The sequence below is a fragment of the Macaca fascicularis genome, chromosome 11 (assembly GCF_037993035.2).
Source record: "Macaca fascicularis isolate 582-1 chromosome 11, T2T-MFA8v1.1".
In the NCBI taxonomy this organism is placed as follows: Eukaryota; Metazoa; Chordata; class Mammalia; order Primates; family Cercopithecidae; genus Macaca; species Macaca fascicularis.
Genome location: NC_088385.1, coordinates 72,155,092 through 72,178,709, shown reverse-complemented (window position 1 = coordinate 72,178,709; position 23,618 = coordinate 72,155,092). Strand labels below are relative to the sequence as shown.

At 36.9% G+C, this 23,618-nt stretch overlaps 1 protein-coding gene across 3 annotated transcripts in view; it reads right to left on the bottom strand.

Moving 5' to 3' along the window:
* MSRB3 (methionine sulfoxide reductase B3) overlaps positions 1-23,618 on the bottom strand; it is a 195,551-nt gene that overhangs the window by 100,074 nt on the left and 71,859 nt on the right. For all 3 annotated transcript variants that reach the window (XM_005571455.5, XM_005571453.5, XM_015431158.4), the window contains one exon: positions 12,031-12,059. In XM_005571455.5, coding sequence (XP_005571512.3) covers positions 12,031-12,059 — 29 coding nt within the window. The remainder of the gene's footprint in view (positions 1-12,030; positions 12,060-23,618) is intronic.

Below are 23,618 nucleotides of genomic sequence, written 5' to 3'. Positions count from 1 at the left end.
AGGTAAGTACTTTCACCTCCTGTCAAAACCATAGTAAACTGTATTAATTGAATTACGTTAATTTTGGTCTATGTTAAAAATAAAGCCCTAGTCTAAAACAAATTATTATAAATTCTCTAGAACCAGTTAACTCTTCCTCTATCATTTCTTTGCAACAAATCCTTCATGAGTATCTTTCTCAGCAGGGAATTTAAAGCTAGGGGATTAAATGCATGTTATTTTAATTAAAATTCTTACAGTACCTTCAAAATCCATTTCTCAACAGACTACTGAATCTGAGTAACTATTTGGAGGGGGAGAAAATTTCTACAACTACATGTGACTGTGTGAGCAAGTATGTCATGTGGGAATAGGGTATATGACTAAAAATGCATAAACTATTGTTTTCATCCCATCAACTCATATTCTAGGTTTTTATACTGCATATTGGTTAAGACTCTGGAATCGGACTACTTAGGATCAAATCCCAGTTCTGTCACTTACTAGCTATGTGACCTTGGGCAAATATCTAAACTTCCTCTGCTTTGGTCTATTCATTTATAAGAGGGGAATAATAATGCATGGTCTATACAAATTACATGAGTTAATATTAAACACTTAGTACAGTGTGCATATTACGTATTAGGCAGAAAATCAATTTTGTAATTGTTTTGTTGTCATTGTCATTGTTATTATTAGCCACAGAGTTAAGTACCAATTCTTTTTCTTACTGAGACAGGGTCTCGCTCTGTCACCTAAGCTGGAGTACAGTGGCGCGATCTTGGCTCACTGCAGCCTCTGCCTCCTGTGTTCAAGCAGTTCTCACGCCTCAGCTTCCCAAGTAGTTGGGATTACAGGGGTGCACCACCATACCCGGCTAATTTTTGAATTTTTAGTAGAGATGTGTTTTCACCTTGTTGGCCAGGCTGTTTCAATATCCTGAAGCTCAGGTGATCCACCTGCCTTGGCCAAGCCTGTGGTCTCTAATAGACTCCCAACTATATCAGAACCCCCCAACAAAAATATTCCAGTTCTGGCAAGTTGGATTACTTACTGTTCCTCAAATACATTTAGCAACTACGTCTCTGTGCCTGATCTTAAGGGGCCCTCTATTTAAAATTATCTCCCTCTTTATTTATATCTATCCATATTCTACCCTTGACTATTTCAGTTCTACCTCCACCATGCAACTGCCCCGATCAATCACCATACTCTAAAGTAATTCACGTCTTCTAAATTATTCTAGGACTCCATTGCTGAGACCATTCAAATTACCCTGAAGCTACAAATATCTTCATGCGTGTACATTTCATCTCTTTAATTAGATTATAAGCTCCACAAATGTAGAGACTATCTCATACTCATACATCCTCCACCATGTCTTGGAGTAAGTGCTCTACATGCACACGCAAATTGACCGACTGATCATGACTGACCACTGAGTCAAAGTAAAAATGCCTACATGCTGGTTCAATATATTAATAATGGTCTTGTGGGCCTGAGAATATTAGAAACCAAGACTGCTCAGTAAACACAACTGCATCAATGGTAGCCAAACTTGGAGCAAAATATACTTCCCAATTTATACTACTCAGCTATAACTATTGATATGTACAAATAACATGAATAAATCTTAAAAACATGATATGGAGCAAAAGCCACCATATGAAAAAGAGTATATACCATATAATTCTATTTTATATGAAATTCAAGAACAGGGAAATCTTATCTGTGGTGACTGAAGTCAGAAGAGTGGTTACCTCTGATGAGTGGGGACTGACGAAAGAAAGATATAAGGGAATATAACAGGTGGAAATGTTCTATATTTTGATCTATATACTGACCTTGTTCTATATGTTAATTTAAGTATACTGACATGGTTTATTAAACCACTGAAATTTTAATATTTATTTCAATAAGGTAGGAAACATTTAAACTGTAAATTGTCAGCTCTACAATCGCTTCCAAGGTCTGCTCTGTGAATTTGGAAACAAGGTCTTAGGCAACGAATTTGCAGTATATTGTCCAGGTCCAACAGCAAGGCTATCTTTTATATAGATGGATGGGTAGATGGTGGATAGGTAGATGGTGGATGGGTAGATGGATGGATGGATGAATGGATGAATGAAGTTGTGGCCAATTAAATTTATGTCATAAAAGGTCTCACTAGCCAGGACCATCCCTATTTGGAGACAGACAATTGTTAACTTAAACTCATAAAACTACACATTCAATTTGTTTTCTTTGTTCTTAGTCTGTACTCAACAGCAATTCTCCATTTTGATTCAACTTGTCAAAGATATTTAGCTTTAGGCTGATATGTTACAGTAAGGAAATTTCAGTCCCAACATTAATGATTTATGTTGGTAAACTGATCAAGTGAATTTTTATTGTGATTTTGTGTCTCATGTAGCTGGATTACTTACAAAAAAAGAAAACACTGATCATGCAGATGTAAGTATTCTCACTCATGTGAAAATTACATTTTTCATTATAAAGAAATACAGTGGCATTCTGGCTTCATCCATCAGTCTTCTGGGTTTGTCCATGTGAGTCCACCCCTGAGAGATAGTGAAACATCTAGGTTTCTGAGCCTGAAAGTTAATAGCCAGATACTATACACAAAAAATTCACCAAGGCAATTAATGCTACTTTTTGTGTGTGGCCAGCAACCTTTTTAATGGCCTACTAATGGCCACATTGCAACCATATACAAATCTGTACTACATTTTATATTTTCAAGGTGTTTTATAATCATATCATTATGTGCTTGCATATTTGGGCTTGCCCTCTTATCTTCTACCATCATTGACAAGCATAGAACAGACCTGGACCCAACCTGCAACTAGCATGTGCCAGCCAACACCCAACCAACCCATAGACATATAAGCATGAATCAATGATGATTGTTTTAAATCACCACTTTCTGAGGTGACCTATTATACTGCATTATTGTGATACTCTCTAGCTTATCTAGGCTTGGTGACTATATAGAACATAGTATTCTATTTTTCTATAATCCTTGGTTTAAAGGATCCTTCAGGTTAGATAATGTAATTCCTAGCCATTCATTCAATCATTTATCCAAAAAAAAAAAAATCCAGGGATATTTGCCACTAGATAATAATTATAAGCAAATAACTTTTTGCCAAGTACTAGTCGAAGCACTGAGCTAGTCAAGGTAAGTAACATTAGCTGCTATAATAAGTGATAGAAAAATCTCAGTGGCTTATCATAAAAAAATTATTTCATAATACATGAAGTCCAATGAAGATAATCTAGGATGAATGGCTCTCCTGTGTGGATCTCCTCCAAGTATGATGTATGGATCCAAACTCCTTCCACACTGTGATGGCATCATGTTCAGCATGTAACTATGAGTTAACCTCAGAAGAGGAAAAGTGATATAAGGAAAGCATATTGACTACTTAATCCCCTTAACCTAAAAATGACATACATACCACTGTAAGAATTAGTTACATGTCTCCACATAGATGCAAAGAGCTTGGAAATTGTCAACTCTGGCCCAGTAGCCACTTCCCAGCAACAACTCAACACTATAAAAGGGGAGAATAAATCTTCCATAGTTAGTTATCTCTATTACTATTAAAGAACAAAAATTTCCAACCTCATGGAATTTTTATTTATTGAGTAATTATCTCATATAAGACATCAAGACTGTAGACCAGGCACAGTGGCTTACGCCTATAATCCCAGCACTTTGGGAGGCCGAGGCAGATGGATCCCTTGAGATACGGAGTTTGAGACCAGCCTGGCCAACATGGTGAAACCTCATCGCTACTAAAAATACAAAAATTAGTCAGGCATGGTTGCAGAGGGGTGGGGGGCGGGGCGCCTGTAATCCCAGCTACTGGGGAGGCTGAGGCAGGAGAATCGCTTGAGCTCAGGAGGCAGGGAGCCAAGATCGTGCCACTGTACTCCAGCCTGGGCGACAGAACCAGACTCTGTCTCAAAAAAAAAAAAAAAAAATTAAAAAAAAGACATCAAGGCTATAAAGGTAAATGAGACATGGCTTTCGCCGTTAAGAAATTCACAGACTTGGAAAGAGAGAAAAGATCCACACAAATAATTTCTGCAGATGATAAGTGCTACAAGAGCCAGCATTTGCACAGAGAAACAGATGGCTCACTCCTGGGAAGGTGTCAAGGAAGGTTACATTTAATTGATATAGTAATGTTTGAGGTGAGCATTAAAAGGTAAATAGAACCTTGCCAAACAGATGGAGTAGTCGGGGAAGATCTTAAGTGGAGAAAACAAACATTTGAATCATATAAAGTCTCAGAGCCTCCTTCCTTATAAAGCTATGGGATATGTGGGAGGAGGAGAGCACTGGTATTTACAGATGGTAACTGCAGCAACTTCTTGCCTCACATATGAGTTTGGAATAACATGTTTCCTCTTTACAGCAGCCTTCATTTCTTTTCTTTTCTTTTTTTTTAATACTTTAAGTTCTGGGACACATGCAGGTTTGTTACATAGGTATACACGTGCTGCACCCATCAACCCATCTTCTACATTAGGTATTTCTCCTAATGCTATCCCTCCCCAGACCCCCTATGCCCTGACGGGCCCGGGTGTGTGATGTTCCCCTCCCTGTGTCCATGTGTTCTCATTGTTCAACTCCCACTTATGAGTGAGAACATGCAGTGTTGGTTTTCTGTTCCTGTGTTAGTTTAGCAGCCTTCATTTATATGAGCATTGCTCTGCAGTAATGTTCTCTACAAGGAGACAAGTGTAATACATGCCCCAAGTAAATTGGCTGCCACCAGATTTATGGAGTATGTGGAGCTGACAACACAAGGATGGTGATATCTAAAGAAGCAGAATTCAGGTTAAAAAAAAATGACAAACTCATTCCTTTCACCATCCTTCTCAGAAAAAATAAAAACCAAATAAATAATGATACAAAGGATTAATTATCATGAATCAGGTTGATCTAATTAAATGTCCATTGAAGCCTTTACATTGCAGAGAATATAGTTTTCCAACAAAAAAGCCACAAAAATTAAATACATGGAAGGCCAAAATTAAAACTTTAATAAGTACTGAATAATAGACTTTTTAAATAGTAGGGCCAAATTCTTTGACTACCAAACAATAAAACTGAAAAACATTAATAAAAGTAGAACGTAGAAAATTTGGAAATTAAAAAAAAAAAACACTTCCCTAAATAACTATCATGTTCAAAAGAAAATCAAAACTGCATTTATTTAAAATATAATATTGGGCTGGGCACAGTGGCTCATGCCTAATCCTAGTGCTCTGGGAGACTGAGGCAGGAGGATTACTTGAAGCCAGGAGTTTGAGACCAGCCTGGACACCATGGCAAGATCCAGTGTCTACAAATTTTTTTTTTAAATCGGCCCGGTATGGTGGTGTGCACCTGTATTCCCTACTACTTGGGAGACTGAGGTAGGAGGTCACTTGAGCCCAGGAGTTCAAAGTTATGGTGAGCTATGATTGTGCCACAGCACTCCAGCCTGGGCAACAGAGAGAGACCCTGCCTCTAAAAAAATAATAAAAATAAGTAAAATATTAAAACTATAGGATTCAGCTAAAGCTCCAATGAAGGAAATTCAGTTTTTAAATGCTCTAGTTCTAAGAAAAAATACAAAATGTAAGTATGTGACCTAATGGTACATATGAAATCTGAGAAAATCAATAGGAAATTATTAGAAAGAGAGACTTACATCTATCTGACCCAAACCTCTGCACTTAGCCACTATGCCTCTCTGCTTCCTGGTCAAGTTAGTTTATAAAAGGGGATGAAGAGCCATGTCCCCTCTACTTGCTTCTATTCAATCTGCTTCCTGGTCAAGTTAGTTTATAAAAGGGGATGAAGAGCCATGTCCCCTCTACTTGCTTCTATTCAATCAAGAAAGATTGCCATAGGCCGGGCGCAGTGGTTCATGCCTGTAATCCCAGCACTTTGGGAGGCCGAGGCAGGCAGATCACGAGGTCAGAAGATCGAGACCATCCTGGCTAACACAGTGAAATCCCATCTCTACTAAAAATACAAAAAAAAAATTAGTGTGTCATGGTGGCAGGCGCCTGTAGTCCCAGCTACTCGAGAAGCTGAGGCAGGAGAATGGCATGAACCCGGAAGGCGGAGCTTGCATTGAGCTGAGATCATGCCACTGCACTCCAGCCTGGGTGACAGAGCAAGACTCTGTCTCAAAAAAAATACAAAAAGATTGCTATGGGGAAGGTTGCCTGATTTTTCAGGCTAACCTTGAACAGGATCCTGTAAAAGAAATAAACAAAAACAAAGAATAGAACCATATTCACAAATATTTGTCAGTGTGTTCTCTTCTAAGTTGATTTTTTAAAAAATGATGATCAAATGGAAAATGTCGCTCCTTATTTAAAACTCTAGAAAAATTACACCCTACCCATTAGCATTATTAGGCTGTTCTCTTAAGTCTGTAGAAAACAGAATGATATCGCTTGAATAAAGTAACGAAAGGTGAATTTGTCTAAATCTAAAATAAATTGGCTTATGTTTGAATATCAAGAGGTCTCTGACTCGCCATTTAGATTTAAGTTTTAGTCTTGTTAGGCCTCCTCAGTTAAGTGTGCAGGTAAGTTCATGTGAATTTGTATAATGGACCATGGACCAACCAACCAGTGTAAGATTCCATGACAGAAGGACTTGTATCCATCCTGTTCACAGCTATAACCTCAACATCTGGCATATGGTATGCCCAATAAATATATATTGAATGAATGAATAGATGAATAGTCAATATTTTTCTTATTTCCGCTGATAAATGATGCCTAAATGCAGATTTCAATATTCTTATGTAAATATTTATATTTTATTTCCTTGTTCATCAATGTTATGAGTTTAAAATAAGAAATTTAAAATGAAGAAATTGAACTGTATGGCTAAAAAGTATTGTCAACATATTCTCATGCTTACAAGAACTGAAAATATCTTCCTTATTAATAGCTCTTGAGGAAGGTTTACTATGTTAGGCAAATTCTCTCATTTGTTAATAAGCTTTCAAAACTCTATTTCCACTACTTTTAAATTCCTCATTTCCCTTCAACTTAGTGACTACCTTAACAGCCCCACTCTATTTTTCCCCGCACTTACGTTTTTGCCTCAAGTTTTAAGTGATTATGTTCTTTGATTTCCTTACCCTGGTGTAGATTCCTTTTTAACTACAGATCCTAAAAGCGACACTAGCTGCTTTTTGTTCCTTTGATTCCACCCCCACCCCCTCCTTCAGCATAATTATATTCTGTTGTGCCTTTTATAATCATGTCTTTTAGGCTCTCCTAACCTTCTACACTCTCGGCTTTATTTAATAGTGAGCTCCCTCCTCAACTCTGCACACTAAACCATGCTCATTAGGTTTCTTAATCCTCCATAATTTGCTTTCATGAAATCTTATACCTTTGAGTTGCTGTGTTCTATGAGCCCATTTCCTTCGTATAGCTATTCCAAGCAGCCCAGAATCAACAAGCACTAAACATAAGCTTATTCACTTTCTCAGCCAACATGACTCCATAGGAAAAAAAAAAAAATCTTTGTTTTGAATGTTTATGAACCATGAATCTATACCATTTAACTTGGTACTTCATTTTCTCACCCAAACATTGCCTGATAAGGTTAGGAACACAGAATTACAGTACAAGCTGTCCTTAACATCCAGTTATTAACTTATAAATAAGTTAATAAGATAAGGTTAACTTATAAATAAGTTAGATTCTTCTTGGTCAGAAAGCTATTCTACTTTATTGGAACAGAAATAACAATATCCTGATGTTATATTAGTGACTAGTAAATTCCACCTATATCCTTATACCCAGAACTCAGAAGAGAAAAACATCTTTTTTCAGTTATTCTGCAAGAGCTGTGCTTTTCCAAATGGGTTGATTTTGAAAGACAAGCACGTTCTTGAAATTTGGCGACAGAGCCAACTCTTGGTCTTTTCACCCTCATCCTTCACTTTTTCTTCTATCCTACTCATTACTAGTTCATTACCCTTTGCCAATGGGTATGTACAGAGGGCCAAGAGAACATATATTCTGGATTTTTTAAAAACTTCCCAGAGACTTTGGTTTTTGAAAGTATACGTTAGCAGTGGATTGAAAGAGTTAATGAAATTTCCAAAGGTGCCTAGCTTATTTAAACAAAGTTTACACTTCAATCCTGTGCATGTTAACTTGTGATCCTCCCTATCCAGATGACAGAAAGCAAAGCCAGTAAGTTCTTTTATTTAATTGGTTTGCATCCACACAGTGACCTCCAGGGCTCTGTTTATATAGCCTATCATGCAATATGCTCCACAGTTCTCTGCCTCTTTCAAAAGCTTGTTTCTCCTGAGATTTGATATATGGCTTTCATGTTTAATCACTACATTAAACTCAATGCTCTGCTTCCTCCAGCATCAACTAACTTCCCTTCTTGGGAGGTGGGGAGAAGAGTATAGCTTCTTGCTACTTCTGAACATAAAAGGAAGTCTGTTTTACTCTATTAGTAAAATCACCAACTCCACATAATCCTAGGCAAGCCAACATTAGTACATCAACTAGGAAAAGGTATAAAATGGAAACCTTAAAACTCCTTTTAAAAAGAAGTAAGCTGACTGTTCTCAATTGGCAAAGCCAAAAACTTTAGGTGATTGAATTATAAATCAACAGAAAAGGTTTCTAATCAGTATATTACTCAGTACATAGAGACCACAGCTAAATGGCAGCTGACATTTTAACTCAATTAATTTTGAGAATAGAAAATTTCTGGAGTTCTCAGGTCAGAATTAAGTCAGGGCCTCTGCCTTCTGGTTGAAGGTTTTCTTAACTATACAATTCACCATAAATAGGACTTTCAAAGAGTCTTCAACTGGATATGGACATGAAAATGCCACAATCCTTTACACAATCATGTGTATGTGACTCAAATTTCTAAAATAGATGAAAACCTCAAAACTTTGACTCCTTTTAATAAATCAAGACCATCTATAATTTCCAGATTGTAAAAATCACATGAAATGTATATATTTTGCTTTAAAATATTTCAAGCCAAAAAAAAAAAAGTTAAAACAAATTCGGCAAAGAATTAACAAAAGTAACATTTAGATGATGACTATATAGGTGCTAATCACACTATACTTTCTACTTTTATACATGGTTGAAATGTTTTCATTATAAAAAATTGTGAACTTAAAAAGCACAAGAAGTTGTTTGAGGATTTGCATTTGTAAAAAAAAAAAACAAAGATGTGATTCTGATCAGAAAAAATTTAAATCAATTTCTAGGAAAATAATCATTTGGTATACAATCAACAAATGAAACTTTTTACCATGTGCTGACAATGAAAACTTTCCTTCCTTTCTCCTGAATCTCACTCCACAGCATAAAACTTATTTACATAAACTAAAAATGTTGTGCAGTAAGCTCTGCATAAGTTGGGTACTCTTGATATACTTTGTGTGTGGGGGCGGGGGAGGTATGTGGGTGTATGTGTATACACACACACACATATAATTTAACTTTGAAATCCTTTCCATTATGGCTAGTCACTGACCATGGTATTTATTTTTTATAGGTTTTTTTTTCTTAGTAAGATTGGCATATTCCTTCATTTAAAAATCTTACTTTGTCACAGCTGTATACAACATTAGACAGACATAGTTTACTTTCTGTATTTGATGAACAATAGAGAATCTGAACCCATGAAAGTCACACATTTAATTGTTCCAATATGCTACCTTATTTCATTTTTTTTTTTTTTTTAAGATGGAGTCTCGCTCTTGTCGCCCAGGCTGGAGTGCAGTGGCAAGATCTCGGCTCACCGCAAGCTCCGCCTCCTGGACTCAAGTGATTCTCCTGCCTCAGCCTCCTGAGTAGTTGGGACTACAGGCATGTGCCACCACATCCAGCTAATTATTTTTGTATTTTTGGTAGAGACGGGGTTTCACTGTGTTAGCCAGGATGGTCTCAATCTCCTGACCTTGCGATCCACCTGCCTCTGCCTCCCAAAGTGCTGGGGATTACAGGCGTGAGCCACTGTGCCCGGCCCTGTGCTACCTTATTTCTAACCAAAATTTTAGAATTTATGTTATAGGATGCCAAAGAATATATTTCTAACTTCCTTTGTCATGATTCTTTCAGTCATAAGCTAAAAGGAGCTTATAAAAAAAAATTCCGTTTCTTAATTTGAAAACATCTGAATTCTTTCCACAACATATTTAAGTTTAAAATTAAAAGAATAAATAAACTTTTAATCAGTATTCCCCTATAAGACTTTTCAGAGTACAGAACTTTGTAGTTTTCAAAGACATGCAGATGTTGTCCATGACAGATATTTTTTTTAAATAAGAACTTGAAAAAAAAATAAGTCATGCACAAAATCTTTGGTCACAAGAGTGAAAGATGTGTGCCTGTACAGATGTTATAACTATTTTCATGATAAATACTTACTTTCACTACAGGAATTTAGCAACACACTTTAATTTGGATTTGAAAACTTAACATAAATTGTCTGACTTTGACAATAGCTGCCTAATATTTCAGTTTTGTACACTACTTCCAGGTTCTACCTTAGAAATGAACCTAGTGGACTTATTCATTTTTAAAAGCTATATTCCAGACCCTGTACCCTAAAACCAGTGTCTGACTTGATATTCAGGGAATTACATCAGATCATAATCAAGTGGGTTCTTAATAAATATTTGGTGACTGGCAGGGAAAAAAAGACATGTAATTTTTATGTAAAAATGCACTTTCCATCTACTTCATTCATTTATTTTTAATTATAAAGATTTTAACTGTTAAAAAATGAAAAAGATTTTTTGTCTCATTTTGAGCCATTTGTGAATCAAGGAGTCAAACAGTTGATACAACGCCATCCCACCTTTAGTCTCTATATAGTCAATGTTTTCAACCAAAAATGTTTATCTTCTACTGTCATTCACACATCTGATTCAGAGGCTGCAGAAGACACAGGATACAAAGATTTCTGGAGTTCTCAAACTGGGTAAATTTGTTAACTCAAATGTACAGACTTTGTAGTTAATGAGTCTCACCAAATTCACAAAACTATACAATAAAAGACAAAGCTTACAAAGAAGAAAAAGTGTGTTATCCCCTTAACACTACTATCAAAAAGAATATATAGCACTTGTTCCTTTGTGAACATAATAAGTAAAAACATTTTTCAAGTTACAATATAGTGAAACTCAAACCAGAGTAAAAATGTTACTTTTAAATTCAACAAGTTATATATTTTTCTGTAAATTATTTTCTCCTGGAATTCAAAAATTAATGTTTATTTTTTTGTTAGTCTACCAAAGGGCACACATAATTCCTTTCTAGGAGACATGAGGCAATTTTTGTGCTTTAATTGTAAATGCCATCAGAAACAGTGAAGCACATAAATCTCAGCAAGTGACATAATGACATAGTCAAACCTGAGAATTATATAGCTACATTCATGCTTAATGAAAAGAAAATGTCTAATGAGGCTGATATGCCACTGCTTGTGAGAATGTAAATTTTGTCATAATAGATTCAAAATAATGGCTTAAGGTGACCTTCATTTTCTATCACCCATCTAGCAATGAAATTTTTTTTAGAGAAAATAAGCTAGTAAGCCATAGACAAATTTCTATTTCTATTAGCTTGAACTCTCTATAGTTTGCTGAATTAAATGCATCTATCTCCCACATTTGGTGACAACTTAAAGAGAATTTTCAAATTACTCAGGATGCTTTGTCCACTGAGAAAATAATAATCTACTTTGAGCAATTAGCATGTATAACCCCCACCTCTGCTTTTAAAATGAAACTCTGCAGATATAGGGCATGTAATGCTTATTGTAGAGCTATGAAGACTCCAAAGTGAACACCTCAAATTATGATTTGAAGCAGTCAATAGCCCTGCTTTGAGGTGGGACTCACGTTTTGAAAAAAGACTGCCCAGTCTGTTTAAAATCAAAATGTTTCTTGATCTGATTAATTACTCCCCAGAGAATAATGTAAATAAAATATATTCAAAATAGCATTATTAATGTAAACATACCTGAACCGGAGTCAAATTTGGTTTCTGACCTGCAAAGAGAAAGAAAGTTTTTACAATATAAAAACTGTTGTAAAAGAACAGTTATTTCATGGGGAAGGGAGCTGTGGTTGGGAGGGGAGGTCATAGTTACATTTTTCAGTGTATATTTCTAAAATATAAATATATATATGTATTGTAACCATTTTAAATGCATGCATTACCCTAGGCCCTCTAAATATGCAAATATCAATACAGATAGCACAATATGGAAAAGATACTAACGTTTTAAATTTGTTTTTGGGTGAAACAGGATAAAATATGTTTTTTTAAAAGGCACCTGACCTTTACAGATTAACTTGTTTCAGTAAGTTAATAAAGCAATACAAAACCAAATTCATAATTATTCTCTTTATTATTCAAGGTTTGAGAAATTATTCAACACCAAGTAACTTTTCACTAAATTCTTTGGACACAGCAAATGAACCTAGTAACCCCATACATTTAATAATAAGAAGAAAAAATTCTGAGCTCTTGTGGGAACATTATGTTTCAGATATTGGTTAATACTGGTTGTAAATTCAGAAGCCTTTGAAGCTCTCAGTTTGGCTGTGGGAAAACTTCTGTTAGGTAATTACTCTCAAGATGCTGCTGATGTGCTGTCAAGCAGAATTAACCCTATGACTAGGCCTATCTACACAAGCTACTATAAAACAGCATTGTCTATATCTAGCTCTCAAACCAATTAGTGGGCATGCTGCCGTCGGATTTATATCACACATCAACAATCAATAGTATATATGTTCACAGCTGCCACAGCAAGATATAAGAACCGACCAGCAGGAGTCCTGTTAAAGGATGTTACATTGACAGAGAAGATTTTTTTTTTTCCTGGAGAAATGTAGTTAACTAAGTGGGAAAGGAGATCTCTTTGAAATTATGCCAGGGTACCAAGCATTTTTGGAAGCGGTGGCTTTCTGTACCTAAATTAGCCTCAAGAAAAGTTATCAAAGGGGAAAAGGGAAGGATAAGCAAGAAGTTTCCTTGGTCACAAACAATGATTTTCTGAAGTCCTCCCAAACAAAGTTTCAGCTGATACTCATAATTGTATGATTGTGTGTGTGTGTATATATATATAAAATATATACACATACGTGTGTAATATGTAATACACACATATACATGTACATGTAAAATTGCATCCATGGTTATCAATCAGCACCGCCGTAATCCTGATGCACATTTTCCCTAAGTCCTGGCCCTACCATAGTCCTCATCTCAACCCTTCTCTTCCATGTCCCTGCCTTCTATTTCAGGTACAAACCCATTTTCATATTTTGCCCTCTCTCCAATTCTGCAAAGCCTTGTCTCATGCCTCCTCTGTGTTTCCACCATCTCTTAGCACAACTCTAACAACACTTGCCACATGTTATCTTGCTGGTTTCCTTGTCTATCTCCCCCACTCAACTACAGCCATGCCTTATATAACCTCTGTAGCCACAACACCTAAATTGGGACTAGAGTTTGTGTTCAAATGTCTGTTAAGATAATATTTTGCATCTATGCATGCCCTTTCTCCTTCTTAACTGTATAGAAGCCAGAGGTGTTCTTCCTTCTGCTTAAGCTTCCCTCCTTCTGGCTCCTAAAATGCATCTCACATCTCCCTTGAAACCATGCTGTATCAATTACTCCTTTTCTCTGCCTTATTTGCAATATCTGGTTCTCCACAGGTTCCTCTTCCCTTCATCATGTAAGTGCTCCAGAATTGTTTTTAAAGGACTCCTTCAAATCTGTGCCTTGCTTTGTTATCCCTCTTTTGTCTGGCTTTACAATCAAATTGTAATGTAAAAAAGATGTATAGACTATATCCTATATCATCTATCTCCCTTTCCTAATCTCCCAACATATTCAATCCTTGAACCAGTGTGATCTGCCTTTGCTAAGGTTTATCGGAAGCTTCCCAATGTTAAATGCACAAGCCGTGTCACCATCCTTCCTTTACTAAACCTCTCTCTTTCATCAGACATACTGCCCACTTCTTTCCAGTGTGTCTGTCACTTCCCTTCCTCCTCCTGTCCCTTAAGTATTAGTGAGCACCAGAGTTCAGCCCTCAGGCCACCTGAAACACTGTTCCCACTCTCTAGGGTACACATGTGTCTCAAAATCACCACAGGAGTTTGCTCACCTGCAGGCTCCCAGGACTTCTCCTGGTGATTCTGATTTAGTAGGTGGAGCCTAGAAATTCCCATCTTAATAAACTGTCCAAATGAAGACATTTACTTGACCATATCTTGACCCATATATCCAAATAATAAACAAAATACTACCTGAATGTCACACTGTGGCCTTAAATGGCACACATCAGAAATGATGGCATTATTCTAGATTTCTTCTGCACCCCCAATATCTAATTAGCCATCAAGACCTGTGGATTCTACATCCTTCCCCTCCTCTCTATCTTCACTTTCACCATCTTTAGGCCTTTCCTTGGCTGAATAACCTCATAACCAGTGTCCTCCTTCCCTTCAGATCCACCAATAGTGAGCAAGAAGCTTTTCTCTGGCCTTCCTCTGCCTGTGCTCTTTTCCACCAGCCAAGGAGTTCTCTTTTCCACCTGAGGCTCTGATTACCAGGGTCACCATCATTCTCTACCCAAATGGCTGTAAGCTGCTTCTCTGACCTACATGGGCCCCTTCTTCAGGTCAGGTAGTACTACTAGCATGTGTGTACCTCCAGTCCAAGAAGTGGCCAAAAGTTGTCAGCTGAATGAAAGAGCTTGAACCTGAGGGCTGGAGGGACCCCTTGGCCCTAAAAGAATGGAAAAAAGGTGTGCCATAGAAAGCAGGTGCTAGCTGTCTCACTACCCCTTCACATTCCTGCTCAAAGAACTCTTAATGCAAACCCTCCTGTGAGGGTGAGTGGCTGAGAGCACCTGGGGGCCAGAGGTTGCCCTTGGACTGGATTGGCATGAACTAGATCACTTTGGAACTCAATGCCTTTGGGTATAGAAGGAGCAACGGGTGGGGGCCCAGAGCCTCTGGCAGAAATGAAAGAGCCCCTCCCCACGAAAAGAGCAAGAGAAAGGAGGTATTTATCTACAGATTCCATGGCCACTGGAAGAGAAAGCTGAGTGAGCCTTCCCTCCTCTCCTCCAGCTTGGCCCAGTTACCACTGCCCTGGCATTTCCTAGGGTAAATTCATAGTCTTTTGGTGGAAGACAAAATTAATTTTAAATTTGCACTACTCTCAGTTATTTGGTATCATTTTTCATTATAAGATATATGTGTCAAGGTAGGTTGGTGTATCCTTTTCTAACATTTTTTTGCCTTGAGTTTTAAATATTTAGCTATACTGTATGTATCTATGCTACCATTTGTCCTTTTGCCCAGGCCTTGCAAATGTTAGGGCCTAGTAATAAGTCATCGTGTAAAAACACAGGCATTACTATGGGTTGTGGACAAAAAGGTTTGAAAGCCACTGACCTGGGGACATTAAGTCCCCACTCCTCTGCATGGCGTATAAAGAGTCCTCCACGATCCAGCTCTCTGATCCATCTCTAACTCACACTTTGTATGCATCACTCCCATCAGATGAAACTACTGCCATATTATTTCTTAATAATCAAGGCTCACGTGAATCATGTTGGCATCCCGCCTGCCCCCATCGCCTCACAGGCTCCTTGCTTCCCCCTCAGTTACCCCACAGTGGGGGCCTGGCACAGCACTCCCCACATGGTGTGGCACTGACACTAAGCTGAGTGAGGTGCACACTGGGTCTCATGCATCTTCATGCTCCCAACACTGAATGCAGCACCTGACACTTAAGAGTTATTTAAAATGTGTAGTATAAATTAACACAAGAACAAATGAATCTGTATATTAATAGAAGGCCAAAAACAAGATAAATGATTAAAATGTCTATAAAATACCTAATTTTGAGATACAAAAAAAAATCATGTCCGAACACTTTTATTCCTCAGATTGTCTTATCTCCTCTAGGCATAGCTGGTCAATACATAAAATATACACGTAAAGTGCAGAGAAAACATCTTCACAAACCAATTAGTGGCCTTGGGTATCAATTTAAAAAAATCTTCAGAATTCTCAGACACAGTACTGAACATTCAAAAGAATACAGCTACTCTTTTTTATAATTAAAACATGATAATAGAAGTTAAAATTGTCAGTATGGGGATAGGGAAAATTGGTCCTTTGTTGTTCTAAGTTAATTCAGATTCCTATTAGATTTTACATACAGACTTAAACACAGAGAGATACAAAGTACTCCTTTATCATCCTATGAATGATGATCATCTCGACTTTTAAATCCCCTTTGAGAAAGGAAGTGAAATATGGATAAGGACGAATATATGGCAAGTGTAAAAAAAGAATACATATCTAATACAGATTGTACAAGAAAAGAAAAGAAGGATGGTCATTCATTCCAAACATATTTTTACGTGTTTATTTTTAGTAGTATACTATGCTAGATGGTAGGGATACAAAATTGCATAAAATAGGATACAAAATTGCATAAAATATGCATAAATATAATTGTGTCTCCACAGACACCCATTTTACCCCGAATTATATACTCATTTCTAAGTTCAAAACTATTCAACCACTTCTTTTGGCAACTGCCAAAAGATGGTGATTACAGCACAGAATGTTACTGCCTTCCAATATTCATCCTCCCCTTTTTAATTTTAGAAAATCTCTGAGTTTTAAGTGGTCACACAGACAATATTTCCACATTATTTCCCAACTGTCTTGTTGCTAGTTGTACCCACATGACTAAGTTCTTGCCAAAAGGATGCAAGCAAAAGCGAGGTGATAACATCTGAGTTATTCCCTTATAGAGAAGGAATGTACCCTTCCTGTCTTTCTGTTCCTTGCCACTGGCTGGAATGTTAATGTAATTCCAGGAGCTGAAGTAGCCATTCTTAGATCATGAGGGGAAAACTGATATTAGAATAGTAAAGCAATAAGATAGAAGGCACCTATAGAACTGCCATATGAATCTCCAACTGTTATTTTGTTTTTTGTGTGTGTGTGTTCGTTCATTTGTTTGTTTTTAAGACAGAATCTCATTCTGTTGCCCAGGAGCATGCTATCAGCTCAATGCAACCTCCACCTCCCGGGTTCAAGCAATTCTCCTGCCTCAGTCTCCCAAGTAGCTGGGATTACAGACATGTGCCACCACACCCAGCTAATTTTTCTGTTTTTAGTAGAGATGGGGTTTCATCATGTTGGCCAGGTTGGTCTTGAACTCCTGACCTCAAGTGATCCGCCTGCCTCAGCCTCCCAAAGTGCTGGGATTACAGGTGTGAGCCACCACACCTGGCCCCAAGCTGTTTTTTTTTTTTTAAGCCACCATTATTTTGGAGTCTTGTCAGAACAGTTGAGTCTGTATCCTATCTACCATAGCAATATTGCCACATTTTAAAAGATTTAAATAACAACTTCCAAATTTTTAAACCTGAAAATGAACGTTTCAAGAATTGTAAGCCAGAAAGGGTAGACACTAGGAGAATTCAAGTATCGTGTATACTACTTAAATAATTAAATTATGTAATATATGCACTCTTTTGATAATAGAGTTGCAAATTTTCAAAAGAGGTCACTTTTAGTCATTGGTCAGAGCTGTATACTCCTGGACAAATTTATAAAACTACCATTTTATCCTTACAGAGAATAGCCCAGTGTCCACAAAAGTTCTATGTGTATTGAAGCAAAAAGATATTTTATTTTATTTTATTGTCTCTCTTGGGAAATCCACAAAATCTCAGAGAACATTGCTTTTCATTTAATGTTCAACTGTATCAAAAATTTTAAAATGGGAATCATATAAGTATCAAGTACAGAAATTAGCATCACAGAAGGTATCAGAGAAGTGAGGGTGTTGTTCTTAATGTTTTTAACTGATATCAAGCAAAGATTCTAGCTGCAGGCAACTGTTAGCGGGAAGGAGCATGGGTGACAGCCTGATTTTTGCCTATAAGCACATTATATATGGCAACTTCACAGCAAGGATTTTGTAAAACAATCCAAGTCAAATAATCTGTCCTGTTGTCCCCTCAACACAAGGAAATTTTTCAAAAATTCCAGTATTTCAGCGTCCTACTTGTAGACCTACAAGGTCTACCAATGTCTTCTACCCCCAGAAGTTATTCAAAGGCCTTCACCGACCAACGACTGGTGAGAACAGCAGTGAATATTTATATGCCCTTTTAATTTACATAAACACAGTATGCTTCCTCTGCGTGGAATGCTTCCTCCTCCCTCCCCTACTCTACTATACCTTAACCCCTTTGCCTACCTAACTTCTGAAACTCTCCACATCTTAGTCTAATTATCAATTATTTGAAGAAGAGTGGGCAGGCTCGATTAAATCCCTTTCATTTCATAGCACCAGTCATTCCTTTGCACTCATCAGAGTTGTAATTGTACATTTGTGCATAATAATTATTTAATCATATTAAAGGAGTTCACTAATAGTGGCGACACTATTAATTGCCTACCTAACAACCTGTCTTAATAACAGTATTCCCATTTTGAAGAGTGCTAAAAAATGTGCACTCCCCAGGGATGAATCATGATTGGACTAAGCCAATCATGGCAACCCTATTTGTTGTCAGTGACTGGTACAAGGAGAAGCACTTAGTCCAGTCCTGAGCAGTGAGAGGAAAGGTAAAGTCTGCTGGTGATGTTTCTCAGAAAGGTTTTTTTCTGCATGAAAAGGAGAAAGATGATTTAGGGAGAAGGCCCTTTTTCTATTCTTTCCCTCTTTCCTGCCTTTGAAAATACCACATAAGGATATGCCACTTAGAACTGATATAGCAATCTTGCAGCCCTGAGAGGAACACCAAGATAATCACAGAAATCCCAGCTCACAACTCTGATATCATTTCTATTCCAAACCTGCCTTTCTCTAGAGTCCTCACTGAGTTAGATAGTAGGGTCTGGCATTGCCAGTCCACTTTTACTTGGGTATTTCTATCCTTTTAACCCAACATATTAACTGACATTGTTACAGCAGCTGTAGGTTATGAGTTACCTCCTTACTGTGTTTAAAATTTAGGCATCTATGTTACATTTCCATAATAATGATTTAAATAAAAGGTGCCCATTCATTGTATGGTTAATTTTTTTAAAAAACTGAAAAAAATAGAATTTTAAAACCCAGAAATTTAGAAATCAGGATAATCATGAGTAAAAGAGCAGCAAGAATTCAGTCAAGCCACTTTGAAAACACGATACAATTACAACTATTATGACAAATCATGTGGTTTAACAAAATATAGTATTATACATCTTTTAACTTTCATGTGAAAATGAGATTTATGGTTGCTTGGTTAAGATATATCACTAAATTAAATCATGAAAAAGTCTTAAGATTTGCCAATATCAAGAAGGAATAAATCATGTTCCAAGAAGAAGTCTAAATTCATTACAAAATATTAATATCTGGGAGAACAAATTGAGACATAAAAATGACTCAAAGAAACTAAAAGAGCAAAAGGTATATAAAAATACACTTAGAAACTGTGGGCCACATTCATTTTTTCCACAAATTGACTTTTAAGGAAGCAGGCTCCATGTAGGCATCGGAGGTACACACGGTAAGCAAACAGGTCTATTTCTTGTCCATATTCACGTAACAGTTGTGGGAAAAGAGCCAACAGAGACAAACAGAACAAGTCAAGTCCCAGCTCTCCCACTTTCCACCCTATGCAACTTTAGAGAAGTCAATGACAATTTTAAGTCTTACCATCTATAAAACAGGTAACACATTCACCTTTAAGAACGTTTGTGTGGATTAAATGAGATGATAACATAAAGTACCCAGGTGGTCCTGACACATATTAGAAGTTGAGTAAAAGGTAGCTTTCATCGAAACAATGATACTAAGTGAAGTTTACCTATGGCCACAAGCACAACTAGTAATATCATACTCGTGGTACAAATACCAGTAAAGCTAAGTTGTTGTTGTTTTTTTTTAAAGCACTACATTATAAAAGAAAGAATTATTACTTTGGTTAAGATCTTATGTGAGGTGAAACTTCAATATGGATGCCAAAATGATGTAGAAAAACAATAAGAGAATAGTTATAAAAATAGCTGAAGAAATTGGAAATGTTTAAGAGGGAAGGCTAATGGAAAATAATATAAATGACCTGATTATGCAATATGGAAAGGCAATCTTATTTGTTCTTAAAACACAAATAAAACATTCTCCCACTAAAACAGTGGCACAATGCACTTGAGAGCATAGTGCAGCGAGAATCAGAAGACCTGGATTCTAGGTCAGAAACCTGGACAAATCATTTAACTTGTGAACTCCATTCTTCTCATTAGTGAAATGAGGTTACTGAAGTGAGTCAATGTTGCCCGACACAAGCTATCCCATTAAAAAGGTAAATTACCTATTTTTTTCCCCCTGCACTCCCAAGAATGAAGAAAGGGGAAAACAGAGAGAAGCGAACAGAGGAAAAAGTAAGCGTGAAGGGATAAAAAGGTGCATCTGTAGAACTCAAGCCTGCAGATAGAGAATGCTGACAAAATAAATAATTTGTAAGGCCATTTTTGGCTCCCAGCTTCTACAATTCTTCCCTAGGCCTTGTTGATATTCACCTTCTCTGAATTCCTGTCTATGTGATTTATGTTTCCTCTAAAATAATGTAATTGTTTCTTGTGTATATTTATATCTCCACAGAGAATGAGGCTTTTTAAAGTCAAGGCCCTTTATCTATTGAGAATAAATTCAAAATGCTAAGAAAATAACATTAAAGAGAACAGAGTACACCTTCATGTTGCTGGATGAATTATGTTCCCCCAAAATTCATATGTTGGGGGTTGATATTTTAACCCCTAATATCTCAGAATGTGACTGTATTTGGAAAAAACATTTTAAAAGAGTTAATCAAGTTAAAATGTCATCCAGGGGGACCCTAATCCAATGTGACTGGTGACCTTATGAAAAGAGGAAATTAAGACAGACACACAAGGAGGCAAGGCCAGGGAAGACACAGGGAGAAGATAACCATCTACAAGCCAACGAGAGAGACCTCAGAAGACATCAGACCTGGTGACATCTTGATCTTGGACTTCTCCCCTCCAGAACTGTGAGACAATAAAATTTTGTCAAGTCTCCCAGTCTGTGATACTTTGTTATGGCAGTCCTAGCAAACTCATACATTTCACTTCTTCTACAGTGAGCCACTTAGCAACCCCAAACCTCCAATAAAAGCCAAAAACCTAGAAGTTAGCCAAATCAAACAAAACATATACAGTTCTTCCATACTTTAACTCGTTTTACAAAATGTGTTTTACTTCCCTACTCTTCATCACTATTTTCAAACATATTCTGCCAAAGTGCTTAACCTGCATTTTGGCCATTGGGCAGCTGCTTCTGCAAATTACTGGAGACCACCAGTAGCATGCCAGAAGATTTTAATCAATGGGATCTTTGTCTGTTCATATCACTTTGTGACAATTTCCAATGCATTTATTTGTTTGTGTGTTTGTTTCTTGGTCTTGTCTTTCAAGATTGGTGGTGTGTACACACTTGCCATGTGTTCTCTGGGGGATGAAGCAGATTAGGAGTTAGTAAAATTTACCAGTTTCATACATAATATTTATTCTCTTATATTCCCCAGAAATTTTCATTTCTGCCTTAGGTTGTAATCAGGAATAGAACAATAGAAGTTATGGCTAGCGGGTTAGTTCTAGACACAATTACTGACAGATTCTAAAAGTTTAGAGCTGTAAAAATCTCAGACAAGAGCAATACCGAGTTGACTAGCACTTTGGACACTTCGATAGCCTCTGAGGACATAAATGTGGATGAGATGATAAAGGAGGAGCATCCTTTTCACTTTACAGAACTCTGTAGAGTTATTTAGAAGGCAAAGAGAGTCCTATGTAGCTCATTAGGGCCTAAATGCAACATTGTTATATAACTCAATTTATTACATATAATGATAGCTATAAGTCATAAAATTAATCATTACATTATTCTTTTTAGTAAGGAAGGTAATACTATTTAGACAATACTACATTAAAAATCATTAGTTAATAATTTGGGGGTTAAAATTAGGAAGAGGGGAGGGGGAAGAAGAAAGAAAAAGGCAGGGTGATGGGAGGCCAATGCATCCAGGAAGGGAGAATGAGAGAGAGAATGGTAAGAGATAAAGTTATAGAAGTAGGTAAGGATAGACCACAACTTTAAATGCCATTGTAAGGAGTTGCGATTTTGAAAGATATAAGGATAACCCATCACAAGTTGCAATATAATTTAAATGTACTTAAATCTTCACCCTGCTATGTGAAGAATGAACTACAGTGGGACAAAAGCCAAAGCAGAGAGGCCACCTACCATCCAGATTTTGGTTTCCAACACTACTCTCTAATAAAGAAAACCAGGACTCCTTGAAGAAATGGCTGATTCTAGGACTACGGCAGGAAATATACAAGATAAGCCTGGATCATCAAGAAGTGCCAAAAAGTAAGAAGCACTCAAAAACACAATAAAAAAAATATACCCCACATTGATGGGAATATATCAAAGGGACACAAGAGCCAACTGAAAGAGCTCTCAATGGCCAAACCTGGAACAATATGAGCAACAAAAATAAATAAAGTAGTATTGATTATAACTCAAAAGTATAAAATTAATATCCATGAGTCTATACTGATATAAATAATTATTGATTAAATAAAGAAAAGACTTGAGCCCAGGAGTTCAAGACCAGCCTGGGCAACACAATGAGACCCCCCTTCTCTACATGGGCATGGTGGTGCACACTTGTAGTTCCAGGTACTCAGGGGGTTAAGGTGGGAGGATCACTACAGTCCATGAGTTTGAGGTTGCAGTGAGCTATGATCACGCCATTGCACTCTAGTCTGAGTGACAGAGTAATATCCTGCCTCTAAAAAACAAAAATAATAATAAATGAAAGTAAAAGAGAAAAAATAGACAACTCTCGCTTGCAGAAGAATTCCAAATAATTTATGTAGAGATACTCTGCCCTCAAGGATGGGGAACATAAATCCCTACTCTTTTTTAAGTATAAGCTATGTGTAGTGACTTTCTTCCTAAGAATACAGTAGGAAAAGGAGGAGAAAAAAGTATGTTTACAGTGGAGAAACCTAACAAACACTACCTCAGCCACGTGGTCAAGGTCAATATCAAAAGTGATGACATGTTGTTCGCATATACCTTTAATATGAAGTGATGAAAATGGTACTTAACCTCTGTGATCTTCCTCCAAAAACCCCATAACCCCAGTCGAGTTATGAGAAAAATACCAGACAAATTCCGGCAGAGGAGCATCCTGCAAATACCTGATCATGACTCCTCAAACCTGCCAAGGTCATCAAAAATAAGAAAAGTCTGAGAAACTGTCACAGCCAAGAGAAGACTAAGGAGACAGAAGGACTAAATGTGTGGTATCCTGGATAGAATCCTGGAACAGAAAAAGGACATTAGGTAAAAACTAAGAAAGTCTGAAAAAAATGGGCTTTAATTAATAATTATGTACCAATATTCATTTATAATTATAACAAATATACCACACTAATATAAGATGTCAATAGGAGAAACAGTGTGAG